At 37.2% G+C, this 18,729-nt stretch overlaps 1 protein-coding gene across 7 annotated transcripts in view; it reads left to right on the forward strand.

Annotated features, from left to right (window-relative positions):
* Positions 1-18,729, forward strand: part of hspg2 (heparan sulfate proteoglycan 2) — a 145,449-nt gene that overhangs the window by 100,908 nt on the left and 25,812 nt on the right. For 6 of the 7 annotated variants that reach the window (XM_067446100.1, XM_067446099.1, XM_067446101.1 and 3 more), the window contains 15 exons: positions 97-207; positions 3,313-3,413; positions 3,601-3,781; positions 6,730-6,789; positions 9,341-9,463; positions 10,779-10,931; positions 11,029-11,183; positions 11,314-11,391; positions 14,615-14,750; positions 14,831-14,982; positions 15,110-15,239; positions 16,919-17,065; positions 17,159-17,293; positions 17,440-17,621; positions 17,708-17,903. In XM_067446100.1, the coding sequence (XP_067302201.1) occupies positions 97-207; positions 3,313-3,413; positions 3,601-3,781; positions 6,730-6,789; positions 9,341-9,463; positions 10,779-10,931; positions 11,029-11,183; positions 11,314-11,391; positions 14,615-14,750; positions 14,831-14,982; positions 15,110-15,239; positions 16,919-17,065; positions 17,159-17,293; positions 17,440-17,621; positions 17,708-17,903 (2,040 nt within the window). The remainder of the gene's footprint in view (positions 1-96; positions 208-3,312; positions 3,414-3,600; positions 3,782-6,729; positions 6,790-9,340; positions 9,464-10,778; positions 10,932-11,028; positions 11,184-11,313; positions 11,392-14,614; positions 14,751-14,830; positions 14,983-15,109; positions 15,240-16,918; positions 17,066-17,158; positions 17,294-17,439; positions 17,622-17,707; positions 17,904-18,729) is intronic. The other variant, XM_067446098.1, reaches the window with a different exon arrangement.

An 18,729-nucleotide genomic window follows, 5' to 3' on the forward strand; every position in this document is an offset into this window, starting at 1 on the left:
TTCAAATAATATTCAATTAATTTTTGCTTTTGAACGGTAGTGCATATGACAGTATGGGTTTATAATCATGGCAAACCTTTTCATTCCACCCTGCAGGAGAAGAGCTGCATTTCCCCAGTGTGCAGCCCAATGATGCTGGCGTTTACATCTGCACCTGCCAAGACCAGCGCAGCTCCAATAGGAGCAAAGCGGAGATTGTTGTTACAAGTATGTTTTTTTTCCCCTTTTTTTTCCTTCACACCCTTAAAAACAACTCCATGGCATTTTTCTTGTCTTTCATTCTACACTGATTGAATGTATGACAGCACAAACATTTTTTTGAAAACCCCCTTTGCTTTACCCTCGATGCATTTTGATGCAACACAAATCAAGTTGTGATTGTTCAAGAAATTTATTGTAAAAATTGGGATAATGTGATTTGCCAAGTGTGTATAAATTATTTGGTGCCAGGGCATAAAACTAACTTTTTTCCACACCTGACTGATTTAAATTTACCGAATATTTTTTTTAGGGCTGTCAAACGATTAAAATATTTAATCACATGATTGTCATGAGTTAACTCGCGATTAATCGCAATTTAATTGCAGATAATTATTTGTTGTAAATGTATCTTAAATTAAGTTTGAATTAAGTTTTTAATACTCTAATCAATATGGGTATATGGACAAATATGCATGCTTTATGCAAATGTACGTTTATTATTAGTAAAACTATACTTATTCAATAATAATCAATAATACAGCATGAAGACTAGATATGTATCAAAGGTCACAGATGTTTATCAAAGTAGTAGTTCATGTCTCTTTAGCCTAAGCTTAAATACAGAATAAGCAGGGATTTCTCTCATTTTAAGAATATAAATAAAGGTAGTATTACTGGCAGTTTAGTTCAGAGCAGGGCACAGTTTGTATGAAAAACTGGTAATGTGAAAGCTGTCATGTGGACCTGTGTGCGCACCAGTAACACACCATACTGGAGGAGGTCCATATTCCACGAGTAGGAATATAGTGCGGCCCCTTTAAGAGAGGTGCAGAGGTGCCTTAAGGTGCCGAACTGTGCCGCAATTCACGTAAACAGTGCAAGATTCAGGAGCGCTCCTGTTCAGAAAAGTAACCTGTGCATTCGTTTTAGACGACTGTAATGGTATTAGTTCAATATAACACATGTACTGTAAGTGGGGACGTGTCCACCATTTACCTCAGACATGAGTGAGAGTGAGAATGGACTACAGAGAATGTGTAAACAGACTTTTCTTTTGACCTGGGGCCTGTACCATGAAGCTGGTTTAGCAGGTTATCCAGATAAGTTTAAGCTTAGTTTGTGCTAATCCTGGGTTTTAGGTACCATTAAAGTGGTTTGGCTTTTAACTGTGTTCATCGCCATAGTAACTTACACTCCACGGCTAACCTGCTCCAGGGCAGGTTATGTTCTGGATAAGAGATCTCAATCTGAAATTGGGCCAATCAGCTGTGAGTAAATTGACACACCTCTGATGCAATAAAGTCACTCCCCCTGTTTCTACTTCAAATTAAAGGTCACTACATAGCAAATGTTTTTAAAGACTAAAGCGTCTGGCTTTTACCCATGCTTATTTATAAAAATAATATTTTTTTATGATTTAGATATAATTTATGTAATTATTATACCCTTACTTAATTACACATTGATTTTAGTTAATCAATCATTAATAGGCACTTTGTTAAAATTAATATAAATAGCCTACATAAAGTCATACAAATATGATTAAAATCAATAAATAAAGCTATTTAAAAAAAGAAGTTTACTGAGCTTAAATGTTCAATTTTCTTTATCAACTAAACTAACTTGTATTGACATATAATATTGTTTCTTTAGTTGTCCTCTTTCATAGACAGCTCTTTTCTTCTTGCTGTGTAATTTTTTTTTAAATTCTTAATATTTTTCAATCATGTAATAATCTGCAGAAGAGAGAAATGAATCTCAGTTTCGCTGATCCACAGCGTGTGATTGGCTGTTCACTGCTGATGTCACAGCTAAACTCCTGAACTCAGGATCAAAGCCTGACTTGACAGAGCGAGCTGATGATCAGCATCATGGGACCAACAAAGCCAGAATAGATTGGTTTGGTTTTGTCAACTCAAAACTAATCCTGTAACCCTGAGTTTGTTAAACTACCATCATGGTACAGGCCCCTGGTGTCTAATATGGTTAAACAGAAAATATGGTAGCTTATAGGCAATAACTGCACTTTTGGTTTAGAATATTAATGTTAACCATTTTCTTTCCCTTTTAATGTTTGCTGCTGCATCCTTTACGTCTACGGCTTTTGATCTCTCCAACTACGGACCCCGGATCAGACAGAAAATGCACGCTGTGTTAACGCGTTAATAAATTTAGTGCCGTTAAAATGAATTTGCGTTAACGCGTTAACTTTGACAGCCCTAATTTTTTTACCAGCCATTAAACATAGATTAAAGGGATAGTTCACTCCAAAATGCTGTCATTAATTACTCCTCATCCTCATGTCGTTCCAAACCCGTAAGATCTTTGTTCATCTTCGGAACACAAATTAAGATTTTTTTAATAAATCTGAGCACTTTCTGACCCCTCCAATTTCTGACAGCAATTAAATGAACACTTTCAAGGCCCAGAAAGGTAGTAAAGACATTATTAAAATTGTCCATGTGACTCCAATGGTTCAACCTTAAAGGATTAGCTTGCTTCAAAATGAAAATGTCCTGATATTTTACTCACCCCCATCTAATCCAAAATGTTCATGTCGTTCTTTCTTCAGTCGAAATCATTCCAGGATTTTTCTTCACATAAGGGTTTTGAATTGCAACCAAATTGTTTAAGCTTTAAATCAATGCTGTTTCAAAGCACTTCGAAGGGCTTTAGAGGGTCTTATCTAGAGAAACATTCAGTCATTTTCACATTTCATACTTTTTAACCTAAATTGCTCATCTTGCAATCACGTCGAAAACGTCACACTACAACTTTTGTGACGATGCAGCACCGGCCCTGTCAACTGTCCCTAGCGTCATTAGAATTCATCAAAATGTTTCTGGCCAACTGGCAATTAACATCGTTTCATATACTCGCCTACGCTGATTTTTTTCACTCTCATTTGGTGCCTGCCAAGTGTTCATTTTAGGCTGTTTGTTGCTCCATAGCTTTTAGCCACATTCACTGGTCATGTTAGTGTTCTCAAACATTTTCTTATTTAATATTTTGAATTTATTTGGTTGTTTTTTGGGTCACCATTGGTACAAATAGAGAGAGAGAAAAAAACATTCTTCTCTTGTGATTGTCATACGTCTTTCCACTAACCAGCCTTACCAACCAAGCCTATTGAAGTGTTTATCGAGGAGCCCAAAGTACAGAGTGTGACGGTGGGATCTACAGTGAGCTTCATCTGCACAGCTAAAAGCAAGGTATGAATGTCATCTTACAGACATAATCTCACCCCTCCTGACTTGCGAGAGAGAGAGAGAGAGAGAGAGAAGAGAGAGAGAGAGAGAGAGAGAGAGAGAGAGAGAGAGAGAGAGAGAGAGCAATATTTGGCTGCAAGTATGAATGACTGTAATTGAAAATATTTGCGAACATGTGCTTCTCTCAAAGCTGCCAGCTTACACCCTGGTTTGGACCCGCGAAGGCAGCATCAAGATGCCTAACCGAGCCATGGATTTTAATGGAATCCTGACCATTCACAACGTGCAGCCTGAGGACGCAGGCAACTATTTTTGCACAGGCTCCAATATGTTAGGCATGGATGAGGGCAAAGCTCTCCTCTATGTCCCAGGTTTGTGATTGTCACCACATCCTCTAAACCTCCCTGCCTTCTAGTTTTTCAGTCTTTTTCATGCAGCATGTCTCTTTGCTGGCTTCTTTGCCCTATTTTTTGTCCATTGTGTTATTTGTAGAGAATTCTTCTGTCTTATGGACGATGGCTTTGCTAACCCTTCTTTTTTGTGTTTAAATTATTGCGTTAATCAAATAATGTTGCTTTTTGATTACTTGCTGATTTTTGTGTTTGTTTGTTTTCCACTTACACCAACTTCTTCAAAGGCTTTTCATGTGGCCAATGTAAAATCTTTACGCCAAACAACCAAATGATACAGCTTGTGAATGGTTAATAAGAAAAGCAAAACTCAGATATATTAAATTCTGTACTCAAAGAAAATGCTTTCAATCAAGACTAATCCAGCACCTTAAATCGTTTATTTTTCTCAATCGAATTCATGATCATTTGTTTTTCCCATGCTCATGGCTGTTGCGAGCTAATATCTTGAGAAAAAACTTTGATTTTGAAGCATTTTTGGGTCGTAAATATTGGAAACTTGGACTTTGCTCTTTAATGCTCTTAATTTAGGACAACTCATGAAATCCTATGATGGTTTTTTTGTTATGTGACTCGCATATTAAAGCAAATAGATAATCTGTAGTGACTCCCCTGAAGACTGACGCCAATTTTTGTCATATTTAATGTTTAATATACATTTGTTTCAGTTTAGAATATTGTGCGATTGTACGATAAAACATGAGCACAACAATTTTTTGTGAATTGTTCATTAATCTATTTTAATGTAAATAGTTGAAATAAATTCAGTGCTACATTGTACAGTAAAATGATTTACGTTGAAAGGCTAATTTGTAAATTGCTATTATTCACGATACATAAAAGCAAATTTCTGTGTAAATCATTTTTTGCCAAATATTTTACTCAAATCGTCACATTGAATATACAAATTTACATTGAAATGGATTTATGTACAATTTGCACGTAAATTCCTCCTTTTTGTGTTTGATGAATAAGGCCTAGTTATTTTACTAACCTCCAGTCTTGTTCATGCATAGTGTAGTGCTCGGTGAAATCAGCGGCTGGTGTAATTGGGTGTTGTCATGGTGGTGGTTCTGTGTCAGTCTTCTTACTAGCGGGGGATTTTGGTCTTAATTTCCGAGCATGTTTACTGTCATTTCCCTCTTGAGGTGGTCTTTTGGGGATAGTGGTTTATGAGGTAGGGAGGTGGCATAATTGCTTATAGAAACTGGGACCCATCAGCCAAAAGGACTACATGCGCAATCTCGTTCCCGACTCCAAGATGTGATTCCATCTCTATTTTGTAATGGAAATGCTTGTCAAATTTGTATTTGAAAATGGTGCTATTAATAGTGCAGTAGTTTGAATGTTGACTTTTTTCCATGAGTGTCATATTTTCCATTGGAAATTTCTTTTCTTTTTTTCTTATGATTTGATAACTGCCAGTGGTTTCGGTGGTTTTTTTATATTATGTTTCAGCATTTTAAATTCTTTAACAAGTTTTATACTGTTCTAAACTCCTCGGTTATATTTAGTAATAGTAGTAGTTGTAGTAAATAAAAACGTTTCATAGAAAATGCCTTCCAAATGTTGCCAACAGTGATATTGTTTAGAACATATTTATTTTGACTGTTGTGAGAAGCTACTGTAAAATAAAATAATGGTTTACAAATGATTGACAAACACAGCGAGTGATGTGGCTGAAAGGATGTTTAGGTTGACTTAAGATTGTGTGATATAACAGACTTCAAACATGCATTTGTGTTTGTTCATTGTGTTTTTGTTCTTATTCATTATTCATCTGTTTTTTACATTAGAATAGTGCTTTATAACTTTTTTCCTTTTTTGATTTCTTTTTAATTAATCATTTAGGTGAATATCAGTTATTTCCTTAATTAAAGCAATATTTAATTTTGTACATTTTTGAAATGGTGCTGTATCTTGAGAAAAGATGATTCATGATTCCACTGTATTTTATTTGTCTAAACTGTGAAATGTATGTACAAATTATTCTTTAAATGGTAAACCTTTAGAATAACATAGAATAAAGAATAACAAATAAAACAGTCACTATGGAATGAAACTGAGACTAAAATCCTATGGTAGACTTCCATCAATCACAAGCTGTATTAAAAAAATACAATATGAGTGTTTATACAGAGGTAAAGCTTTTACATGTGATGTGTTCTGATACTAACCTGCATGCTTTGTTTTTTTTCTGAGTGCTGTTTCCTCAACTATTCTTTTAATTATACAGAGAATGCACTTACCTTACACTCAGTTTAAAAAGTCTTCTAAATGTCTTGTAAATGTGCATTGATTTTTCAATAGGAAAACTCAATGCATCTCAAATACTGTAACAGGTGCTGTAAGTCTATGATACTGGAGCATAATAGAGTAATTGGCAAGAACTTTATTTGTCTTACTAAAAAGCCAATGAGAAGCTTCCTTGTACAAATAAGCTTTATGTGCTGAATATCTGTCGAAAATCCAGATATAAAAGGTAACATTATTATTATGAGTATCATATGAGACATTCATTTTTTAACATTTTGAAATGTTTTTAGATTTGACAAATACTGGTGTAATTATATGAATGATATCAACCTCAGGCATTTTGAGAGACATTGGTAAAGCTGCCTGTTAAAACTTGATCTATTTTCATGGAAATATAACATGTAAGCCTGTTGAAACCTATCTAGAGACTCCGTTCAGAAACAATTGAATCCCCACCCAGCAAAATAATTAAAGTATAATTTCATGGCAGCGGTGCAACAATAAAATACACAAATACAAGTTCTGGAGGTCAAAATTCAAGAAGTTGAGGGGCATATGCTTTAAATCACATTGAAATGCTTGGGGTCACCAGTGCGCCTCACAAAACCTTCTGGAGTCTCACTTGACAGTATCTACCTGTCCATCATTCACAGAGGCTTCTCAGTCACAGATGTTTTTCACAGCCTATGAGATGTTTGAAGGACATAGAACGCGTAAGTCCATATGGTTACCATAAGGGACCCGTTTTTTTTTTACGCATGCGATCTTGACGGCCTGCATGCTTTTACCATCTCAAGTAGTGCCCTGGTACAACCAAACTATGAGCACAGTGCGAATATATCACACAAATAAATTTGTAACCACCACATTTTTATGTTATTTTAAATATTAATCCTGTTCATGACCACATTATCCCCATATACATGTTGTTGAGTTGTACACATGAGCATTACTTGATCTGGCTAAGCTTTCATGGCCCATTTGGGTCCATTGAAACAGGGAAGCTGCATGCTTGCACAAATGGGGACTTCTCTCTGTTGCTGAAGTGTGTCTTTTGTATGATTCTTGTTTTATTAGTAATTAAAGTCTAACACATAGATGTCTTCATGCTCAGGACCGGTTACTTACCAGATTGGTCATTTTCATTCTTCAAGATGTATGTTATATGTGAGCAAACCACTAAACATCACACTTGTAACCTAACAGAGAGGGGTTCCCAACACATTTCATCAGCCCAGTATCATGCTTTTGATATGTAAGTCTATGTTGAGGTATATCGGATATCAAACAACATCCATTGTTCTTCAAAGATCATACTGAGACTCATTTATAGTGATCATCCGCTTATGCATACATTTCCAGTGCACTGAACTTGGCTCTCTTAATCTTGTGTTAAGAGCTATTTATGGAATTTTAAAGATACTTAAAAGATAGTTTCACTGTAGTATGAATTTACATAATTTATGGTAATCAATGGGTGGGTAGATTATTAGATGGATATGGTAGACAGGATATATAAGCATGAGTGGATAGATGGCTTGGTGGAGAAATGGTATAGTTCAAGGGTAGATTGTAACTCTTATCAGTCTATACATATACCAATATATATATATATACAGTTACAGAGACAGTTGTGTGAGTAGATACATGAGTAGACGAGAAGCTAGATCGATAGAATGAGTTGATAGATAGAGATGGATAGTTGAGTGGGTAGCTATAGATAAAGGATTAGATAAAAGTATTAAGTACATGAATAGATTGTTGGGTTGGTTATTGAGATACTCGAAGGATGGATGGATGGATGGATGGGTAGGTGGATAGAGATAAGTAGATGACTAGATGATTGGATAGATAGATGGATGTGTAAACCTAGAGATTGATGGGTAGATTTACATTTTACATTTATGCATTTAGCAGACGCTTTTATCCAAAGCGACTTACAACTGAAGAGTACAGGAAGCAATCTGTCATGAAGAGGTGAAGAAACGCAAAAAGTGCCCTAAAAACAAAGATTTGGATATTACTCAGAGTAGCAAAAACTAGAATAGGGAGGGAAAAGAGAAAAAAAGATAGATGAGTGGATGGGTAGACAGTTATGTTTATTTGGACCAATGCATGGATGTAGTCAGAGATGGTTTAATAGATATGCGAGCGGATGGACGGCTACATGTTTGGGTGAACAAATAGATGGGTAGACAGAGGTGGGTGGATAGATATATAAGTAGATGGATGGATTAATAAAGTAGATTGGTTAGTAGATAGATGGATGGATGGATGGATGGATGGATGGATGGATGGATGGATGGATGTTGAAAAATAAATGGCTGGTTAGGTAGACAAATGGATATTTGAGTGGGAAGAGAGATAGCTGTACTGATGTGTAGACAGAGATGGTGGGTAGATAGAGGAGTAGATTGGTGGGTAGACAGCTATATGTTTGGATCATACATGAGAAAACAGATGGATGGGCAGATAGAGGGATGGGTAAATGTGCAGATCGGTTGGCTAGACGGACAGCTAGATGGTTGGTTGGTTGGGTGGATAGATGTGTAGACATATGACTTGGGTAGATCTCTGCATTTTTGAGTTATGAACCAAAATAGGAACTCCATCCATGAGCCCATCATGGAAAAAAACAAGGCTCTAAATGCCAAGGCAGCTAAATGAGCACTGTTCAGTCACTGAGAAGCAGACCGGAGCATAACACAGAGCTTACACAGACAAGTAGTCCGCCCTAGTTGGTTGAAAGAAAGCTTTCTTTTGCTCTGTTGCCCTGGAATCCATGTAGATCGGGGGCTTGGCATTCAATCAAGTTGGCACAGACAGCAGTGAGGGCCTCGCCCTGCCAAGCCCCATCTGCCACTTCTCATCTCCTCAAGCTGGCTGCCAAGAGACATGGCTTGACCATCAGCTCTGGCAGCCGGACACATGCTGCATACGCTGTCACACCACCATCACTTCATATACGCCGTCACAAACAGACCTGTCTAAAATGTTTTCTCACTTTTTCCACATTTGCCTTTTTGTATTTTAGTGCTCATAATAAAAGCCACAAAGCAAGAAAAAAAAAAAAACTTGCTCGATTAATTAGCATGACATTCCAAACGGTAAGAAAAATGAAAAGATTTCTCTGAAAATGTTCTTGAACACTTCCGTCATTGAGAGAGGGTGAGGTCTGTTCTGAATAGGTAATGAATGGTACTCCAGTTTGGAGTGCACGACTCCTGTCTGAGATTAACTTGTTCCTACCTCACTATGCTGTAGCTACTGAAGGGGCCCAGCCAGTGGCCACAGTCAGTCCACCGGTGCTGACAGTCCAACAGGGCCAGCGGGCAGAGTTCCGCTGCTCAGTGACCGGCAACCCCACCCCTGCTGTGGAATGGATAGGTGAGCCAATCTACTTTAAGAAAATATTAATGTGTGCTCACCATGGTTATGTCAAGTAGAACGTGTGGCAAAAACCCCAAAGTGAAATATACTTTTACAAAAAGTATATTTATTACATAAATAAAATACTTTTTATACTTGAGTGTGAAATTAATAATGTTTTTGGACACTTAATTGGATGGTTTTTGACCCACTCATGTAGGACTGAAGTTGTTTTTGAAATATGATTGTGCACTGCTAATTTATGGTACCTGAAATAACCTTCATCATTTCTATGGAAACTTCAAATATACTTAAATTGCAATTTCATACATTTAAAAAATATTAACTTAAAATGTAATATTGAATAACACAACGGTTAAAATTATAACATTCATTTCATATTAGTATGTTAGTCAAACACATCAAAATACAAGTGTACTTTAAAGCATGACAAAAGATGATTAAAAAACTGATTTTTACCTTCTTAAATTTACTTTTTAAGTCTAGCAAAGTGTGTTAAGAAACATAGCCATGACAATGTACTCTCTTTTTGTGGCCTTTTATTTCATTATGGCCCGGTTTCACAGCAAGGGCTTAGATTAATCCAGAATTAGCCCTTGGTAACTTTTGTAAACATGAAAAAAACATCACTGGTGTGAATCGTGTGACAAAACAATGGCCCTGACATATTTTAAGAGCTGTCAGAGCAAGTTGCTTGCAGTTATGATGCATTTTAGTCTGGGATTAGCTTAAACCTTGTTGATGAAACAGGCCATATATTATCTAGAAGTACAGGTTTTGTTTTAAATAAACTTTTAAGACTTAAAATACACAGTGTACCGTCAATTAAATTAAGCACAACACTCTTCTTTTTCACAAGGGGACTGAAAGTTTGAGAAGAAGCCTAAAACATTTTGATTTCTTTCCCTAATCCCTAAAAAAGGGTTGGTAAAATTTACATTTTGTGGGAAATAATTTATTTTTAGTGTAATTGAACACTTTTTTATATTGACCCCCCAAAATAACACCTTGCCACCCCTTTGCCACCCCTGTTTTTAAAGTCTAGCTCCGCCACTGTGGTAAATATGAATATTGTTGCTGGTCCAACAAGGATGTTGATTGAGGAATATGTCTTCCTTTATAATAGTTTGTTGATGGTGTATCACGGGGTGGGCACTTCCAGTCCCCAGGGCCACTGTCCTGCAGAGTTTAGCTCAAACCCTGATCAAACTCACCTGCCCACCCCTGGTGTATCATGTATACGCATATCACATGAACTATTCCTTCAAATGACTCCTATTGGAAATCTGTTTTATTACCTGGGGTTTGTCAGGAGGTCCCGGGAAACGAATCGGCTCAAAAGCCGTCATTCGCAACGGGCTGCTGACCATTCCATCTGTGGATCGCTCAGATGAGGGCGAGTACATCTGCAAGGCCCTGAACACGCATGGCGAGCATACAGCCCGAGGAGTTCTACATGTTCAAAGTACGTGTCCTATACAGGAATATTTCAAGATTTACAGTGTACCAAGTTCCCGAACCTGGCGAGTGAGTTGTTCTCTACTTTTGAACTAATGTTTCAGCTTCAAGTCAACCTCACGGTCTGCCCCACGTACAAGTGAGCCCTCCGCGTGTGGAAATTCACGAGGGTGAGACTTTACGGTTGTACTGCCGGGCCGTCGGCAATCCCACCCCTGCCCTTACGTGGAAGAAGAGAAGTGGTTCACTGCCGCCACAGGTGAGAAACCCATTTCTCCTATTACGCAATAAGGCTTTTTAGGGTTGTGAGAGTGGTCATATTTTGCCTTGTTTTTTCCCTCCTTTGAGTTTTTCTCTCTGTTTCATCCCGTGTCTTGGTGTTTGTTCAGGCAATTCCTTCTCACGGTTTCCATCAGTTTAAAAGCAACAGTCTCGATGTGTTACAGAGACGTATTGAGGAGCTACAGGTCTGTCCATCTGTCTGATGTCTGTCCCACGCGTCCAATCCCACCTGTCTCGCTTCACTCACCCTCACCAAAATCTATGTGAACTAACTGCATGATTCATTTAATCATCCATGTGACGTCCGTTCGATTTTTAGCAAAGAATTCCATATTAGTTCTGTCAGCACAGAATTTAGTATTCAGTTAACCAAATGTGCTGGTTATAGTTCTCAACACGTTTATATATGCAGTGTGGTACGAAAGTCTACATTGGTTCAAAATCTGAACCTGAAAAAAACACATTGTAAAGTAAAATGAAAACACGTGGTGCTGTTAAAAAAAAAGACAGGACGAAATAAGTGCTGAAATTCATTTACAGCTGAACACTCAAATTGTTATCCTGATTTAAAAAAAAAAAAAAAGCATTTAAATTAGAAACATGGCAAAATAAAAAGCCAAACAGAAGCCATACCTCAATTGGACCTATTCTTTTGAACCTCACTGTACATGCTTTTGCACCGTTAGATTTGGGTTATTTGAGATATGAGACATGGGCGACCCGTCCAATGCCGCTGGAGGGCTTTGGTGTTTTGCGTACCTTGTGTCTTTGTGGGCTGGTTTGTTCTGCCTAAGAGCGTGGCTGCATTGTGTCAGCTTTTCCCAGGGTGTGCTCAGGTCTTCCGTGCGGCCATGCAGAAATTCTGTGTGCTCTAGCAAACGGGCCGCTTTGAAAATTTGTGAATGGTTTCAGACAGTCATTCAACCAAGCCTGCCCCATCCCAGCTCTACTGCTGCCACGCTTCACTAGATCAGAGTTAAGCGGCTTTGCTCCAGGATAAAAAATATCACCCGCTCCCCTCTGAATACAGTCGTGTTTTCCATTGCAGAGTGTAGTCATACAGATGTACCTTACAGTTTTAGAGCTTCTTTGTATACAACTATTGTGGAGAAATTGACATCATGAGTTTATTTTGCAATGCTAAAGTAAGCTATTTTCTGTGTGTTCAAGACTTCTGATTCATTAGCTGCTATAAGTACATAACTAGAAGAATAACTTTAGAAGCTTGTTTCTGCCAAACATCTCACAAGTTTATATATCATAATTCAGACTTTATAAATCACAATTGCAAGAAAAAGTCAGAATTATGGGATAAAAAGTCACAAGTTAGCGGTTTTATTTTCCTATTCCCTGCTGAAAACAAGCAGCCATAAATAACAAAGTTAATTAAAAAAATGTTTATGATTACTATAATAATATGATTAATATCAGTTTGCAATATTAAAAAGTATAATGGACAATTTTTTATACAGCTGGAAGCGGATGACACCGGAAATGTTCACGCCCGCTCTTACATTAAACATAAGGTTGATAAGTCCTTAGAAATTGTTCATATGTTTACATTTGAAGGTTGATTTGTAGTTCTGTATATCTCTAGATGAAGTATTTAGATGTTGTGTAGCCACTAGCTGCTTTAACTGTCCACTGTTACTATGTGTCTCGTTTTGTGAAATAATCCGCCTCACCAGCGCCATTAATCAATTACAGGTAATTGCAGTTTAATCATCTGCTAATAGACCTGTAGCACCATAAATGTAACTCCAATAATTAATAACAATGTTATGAGGCGTAAAAAAGACACCGTGCCTTAACCAGATGCGCCAAGCTTCAACCAAAAATGTGCTGTTTGGTTTGTTTCTGCGGGTAGCTCTACCAACAATTGAACCTCATTTGATACAAATAGGGCTCTTCCTCTATATTAAAGAATTAGTTCACCTAAAAATGAAAATTCTGTCATTAATTACTTACCCTCATGTTGTTCGACACCCGTAAGCCCTCCGTTCATCTTCAGAACACAGATGAAGATATTTTAGTTGAAATCCGATGACTCAGAAAGGCCTTCATTGACACCAATGTCATTTCCTCTCTCAAGACCCATAAAGGCACAAAAGACATTGTTACAAAGTTCATCTCACTACAGTGGCTCTACAATCATTTTATGAAGCGTCAAGAATAGTTTTTGTGTGCAAAAAAAAGGAAATAACGACTTATAATAATAATTAATGGTCGATGGGCCGATTTCAAAACAAAGCTTCCTAAAGAATCGGAATGTAATGAATCAGTGTATCGATTCATGTTTCGGATCGCGTGTCAAACTGCTGCAATCATGTGACTTTGGCGATCTGAATCATGAATCGATACACTTATTCATAACGGTTCCAAGCTTTGTTTTGAAATCGGCCCATCACTATATAGGAAATGACATTGGTGTCAATGAAGGCCTGTCTTAAACATCAGATTTCAACACAAATATCTTCATTTGTGTTCTGAAGATGAATGTTAATTAATTAATGGTGAGTAATTAATGACAGAATGTTCATTTTTGGGTGAACTAACCCTTTAAAGTCAGCATGAAATGGAAATTACGAGAAAAAATGTAAGGCGGGCTTGATTTTGCCCATCGGAATTGATTGGATCGTTGTGGTTTGCCATCTCACATGAGCTTGTTCCATCCTCGCACCGAAAAACAGAGAAGATAAGAGATGTCGTTGCATGAGGGAGGGGAAGCTATTTTGATTGAAAATTATGAGGGCAAATTCATTTTAAGAAAATTAAAATTAGAAAATTAATACTGCTATATTCCATAAAAAACAAGAATTTTGCAGTTTGGAACCTGATATACACCATAAACGGGAAAATTGTTTGTTAAAAAGAGGTGGACATAACAATTCCATAAAAACATAATCATACTTTATTATCACTGAAGTCATGAAAATACAAGGTTTGTGTTTTACTGTTTTCAGCTGCAGTGCGTTAAAGTTCGAGAACCTGAGCGAATGTTCTGATTGGCTGCGTTTGTGAGGGATTCAGTTTGCTGCTAGTCTTGGTCAGGACACGGTGATAGCCTCATAACAAAAATCACCCAATGTACTAAAATGCTAAACCATAAAACATACTATTTAATTTCCAGGTATTATATTGTATTATTTAGTTTAATGTGTCTTGCCAAAGCAAGGTAAGTAATGATGAGTATGAAACGTTTCTGTTGTTGATTTGGTTTATTCTGCTACTGTTGACCAAACTCGTTTCGTTAATGTTCACATAATAAATTACGTCAATTTTATATATTTAGCACTTTATACAATGTACATTATTTCAAAGCAACTTTACGGAAACAATATTGCAGTTCTAAAGTCTAATGATGTTAAAAATGTACCTGAAAAACCTGTATATTCATGTCCTCCTCAGACCCGCATGGAGCGCACTGACATCGGCACTCTCCTCGTACCCAACATCAGGTCATCTGATGCTGGCACTTATCTCTGTGTTGGCACCAATACTGCTGGTTCCTCAGAAGCTCACATTGAGGTCTTTGTTAAAAGAGGTGAGACGAGCCGCCAAACTAATTTTACACTAATGTTTTTATAGGATTCCATTTTAATAATGTCCTCTCACAATGATCAGGTGAAATCATCCCCTCTGGAGTCACCATCCAACCCTCTATCGCTTCTGTAATGGAGGGAGAGACTCTAGATCTCAACTGCATTGTTCCAGGAACCTCACCAGCATCTGTCAAATGGAGGAGGGCAGGCGGGCTGCTGTCATCCAATCATCAGGTTTATCTCAGTTCATAATGAAGCATATTTGATTTACGTGATCTCAGAAGTATCTGCCTCGTTAGATTTCTAAACCACATTTTTAACATATGAACCATACTGTACATGAATGTGTATTTGACTCAAGGTGCTGGGGACTCAGCTGCGGATCCTGCAGGCCTCTGCAGATGACACTGGAGAATATATCTGTCTGGTGGAGGGCGGCCCATCCCCTCTCCAGGCCTCTGTATCTGTGTCTGTGACGTCCAGCTCCTCCCGTAAGTCCCCTTGATTGATGGCCAACAGGAACATGTCAGTGTCCATCAAGAACATCATTAACCACATGCGATTATGTAGGCAGAGGCTGTTTCATAATTTCGCCTATCCTCATATCTTGGTTCTGACAAGTATGTTAATAGATTTAATGTTAATCGTTTTTCAAGCCTATTCTTTTACTGTGTTCCAGTGACTGTCAGAGATTGAGAGCAATTATTTACCCACTGGTGTGTGCGTGTGCGTGTGCGTGTGCGTGTGCGTGTGTGTTTGTATATATTTTTTCTTTTTGGACACAAAAAGGGAGTTTGGACACATTACTATTTCTAATGTTTTTGAAAGAAGTTTGTTCTGCTTATCAAGACTGCATTTATTTGATCAAAAATACAGAAACATTTTTTAATATTGTGATATATTATTACAATTTTAAATATTTGGTTTTCAATTTATTATACTTTAAATTATCATTTATTTCTGTGATGCAAAGCTGAATTTTCAGGATCGTTACCCCAGTCTTCAGTGTCACATGATCCTTCAGAAATCATTCTCATATTCTGATTTATTATGAGTGTTGGAAACAGTTCTGCTGCCTAATTTATTTGATGAATAAAAGGTTCAAAAGAACTGCATTTATTCAAAATAAAAACATATTTTCAAATAATATAAATTTCCTTTACTATCATTTTTTATTAATTTAACACATCCTTGCTGAATACAATTATTGATGTTTCCAAAAAAGAAAGCAAAAATATCACTGACCCCAAATTACTGACCAGTAGTGCATATTGTTGTTACAAAAGATTTCTATTTTTAAAACATTTGCTTCTTTTTTTTTTTTTTTTTTTTTTACTTTTTATTCATCAAAGTATTATAAAAAAGTATCACAGGTTATGAAAAAATATTAAGCAGCAGAACTGTTTCCAACTTTGAAAATGAATCATCATTAGAAGGATTTCTGAAGGATCATGTGACACTGAAGACTGGAGGAATGATCCTGAAAATTCAGCTTTGCATCTCAGAAATAAATGATAAGTTAAAGTATAATAAATTGAAAACCAATTATTTTAAATTGTAATAATATATCACAATATTAAAAAATGTTTCTGTATTTTTGATCAAATGAATGCAGGCTTGATGAGCAGAAGAAACTTCTTTCAAAAACATTACAAATAGTAATGTGTCCAAACTTTTTGCCTGTACTGTATATATGAGATAATTTTATACTAAATACTATTAAATAACTTGTGTAACCAAATCGACATCCCATTTATAATTATCTTAAATAATTAATAAGATATAACACAATACAAATTCAGAGAGAATTAATTATAAGTAATTGGCAGTTGCCTCTGTTATAAAGCTATCTTTATTTTTGGGAGTGCTTTTTTTTACATTCTGTATTTTTAAGGCTGATTTGTGTTCATCAAATATGACTTTATTAGCTACACACTCAACTTGCTTCTGAGACAGTGAATTCAGAACTATATCGACAGGAAGAGGTCACTACTGAAGCGCCAAAAGCGTAACTAAATGAAAATCTGACTGCACAATGTACAATAGGCAGTTTTCCTCCACAGTTTAAATGTCTGGCACATTTTTTTGCACCAAGTCCTGTTTCATTTCAAACCCTGGCTCTGATGCTGTGTGCAATGTGCTCAATGTATTTTGTGGTCTGATTTTGGAGTAGGCCTCCAGAGCCCTATTATCTCCATCGAGCCACATAGTGCAGCAGTGAAGCAGGGCGAGTCGGCGAGCTTCAGGTGCAGGGTTCACAGCGGAGCCCAGCCGGTGCGCTTAGAGTGGAAACCCACCAACAGCCAGCCTCTGCCAGGTACACTGCTGCAATTCACTGTCATCTCCGTGTAATTAAAAAGATGATACCTCAATTTAAGTTACTTTGCTTTTTTTTGGTTTTGTTCTGTAGATAACGTGAAGTTTGGACCCGACAATTCTGTCATGACCATTACCAATGCCCAGGCCAAAAACCAGGGCACCTATCGCTGTGTGGCAAGCAACTTGTTCGGAATGACTCACAGCATTGTGTCGCTCATCGTGAGAGGTATAGCAACTTTTGATGCCAACAAGAAAAGATGGTAGATGGGTTTTTGGAAAACCAGATTGGAAACAATCATTACTATAATCTGTTCAGATACTTTTGTTGCTCCATGGCATGCTTTCATATTTTTGTCTGATTTACATTCTTAGAATCTCCTAAGGCTGTAGTGACCCCTGCAGGACCAGTGCGAGTTAGGGTCGGCGATCCCATCAATCTCGAATGCCAGGCCGCTGGAGAGCCAAGACCCTCTGTGAGATGGCACAGATTGGACAACAACCGCAGGACGATGCTGAGCAGCCATGTGCCTGCCGATACCAGTGCTGTCATGCAGGTTATGGGCCGTTTGTAGTCAAACCGTTGTTTTTTACAGAATCAGTTGATATATATGTTACTCTGAGAGTTTCATTCTATGTTTAGATCTTAGTTGCACGCCCAGAAGACAGTGGCACATATGTGTGCACAGCACAGAACAACCAGGGCACAACTGAGACTCGTATAGAGGTGTATGTTGAAGGAGGGCCTCAGGTGCCAACTGTTCCCCGTGCCAGTGTCCGTGAGCCTATGATGGTTGTGGTGGAAGGGTCAACTGCCACACTTCATTGTGATGCCCACGGTAGGTGCAACGAAAGTTGAAAGTTATGACGGTTAAACCCAAGCAGACATTAAAGGTTTAATTCACCTAAAAATTTAAACTAGCCTGTGATTAACTCACCCTCAACTCATCCTAGATGTATATGACATTCTTCTTTCAGACAAATGAAATTAGTTAGAATTGAAAAAGTTCTGGCTAATAAGTCCATAAACTGCTTATCATATAACTGCTCCACACGGCTCCGTGGGGTTAATAAAGGCCTTCTGAAGCAAAGTGCCACGTTTTTGTATGAAAAAATATCCATATTTAAAACTTTATTGACTAAAATATCTAACTTTCGGTGTAAAGCTGTACACAGTTCGACTTTCAGGAGAAGAGAATCCTCTATCATTTCTCTATTAAAATTCTCATTTTAGACACTAATTCATAATCAGTGTTTTGTTTTGCTTTATCCTCTGCGCTTCTGCTATCGTCACATGCGTAAAGGGTTCAAGGGTTGCTCTTTTGCCGTAAATCGATGCATACAGCAATCTGCCGGAAGTAAGATTTAAGTTTTAAATATGGATATTTTTCTTCCACAAATTCTCCTACTTTATTAACCCACTGGAGCAGTGAGGAGCAGTATTATGATGGATATATTGACGGATTTCAAAACAAGGCAACAATTCACTGCTATTATAATGCTTGGATTAGCAAGGACTTTATTAATATAACTCCAATTTTATTTGTCTGAAAAGAAGAATGTCATATACAACTAGGATGACTTGAGGGTGAGTAAATCATGGGCTAATTTTCATTTTTGGGTGAACTAGCCAAGTATATCCATATTAAAGAGTGTTCCTTAAAA

The sequence above is a fragment of the Pseudorasbora parva genome, chromosome 6, assembly GCF_024679245.1.
Source record: "Pseudorasbora parva isolate DD20220531a chromosome 6, ASM2467924v1, whole genome shotgun sequence".
Taxonomy (NCBI): Eukaryota; Metazoa; Chordata; class Actinopteri; order Cypriniformes; family Gobionidae; genus Pseudorasbora; species Pseudorasbora parva.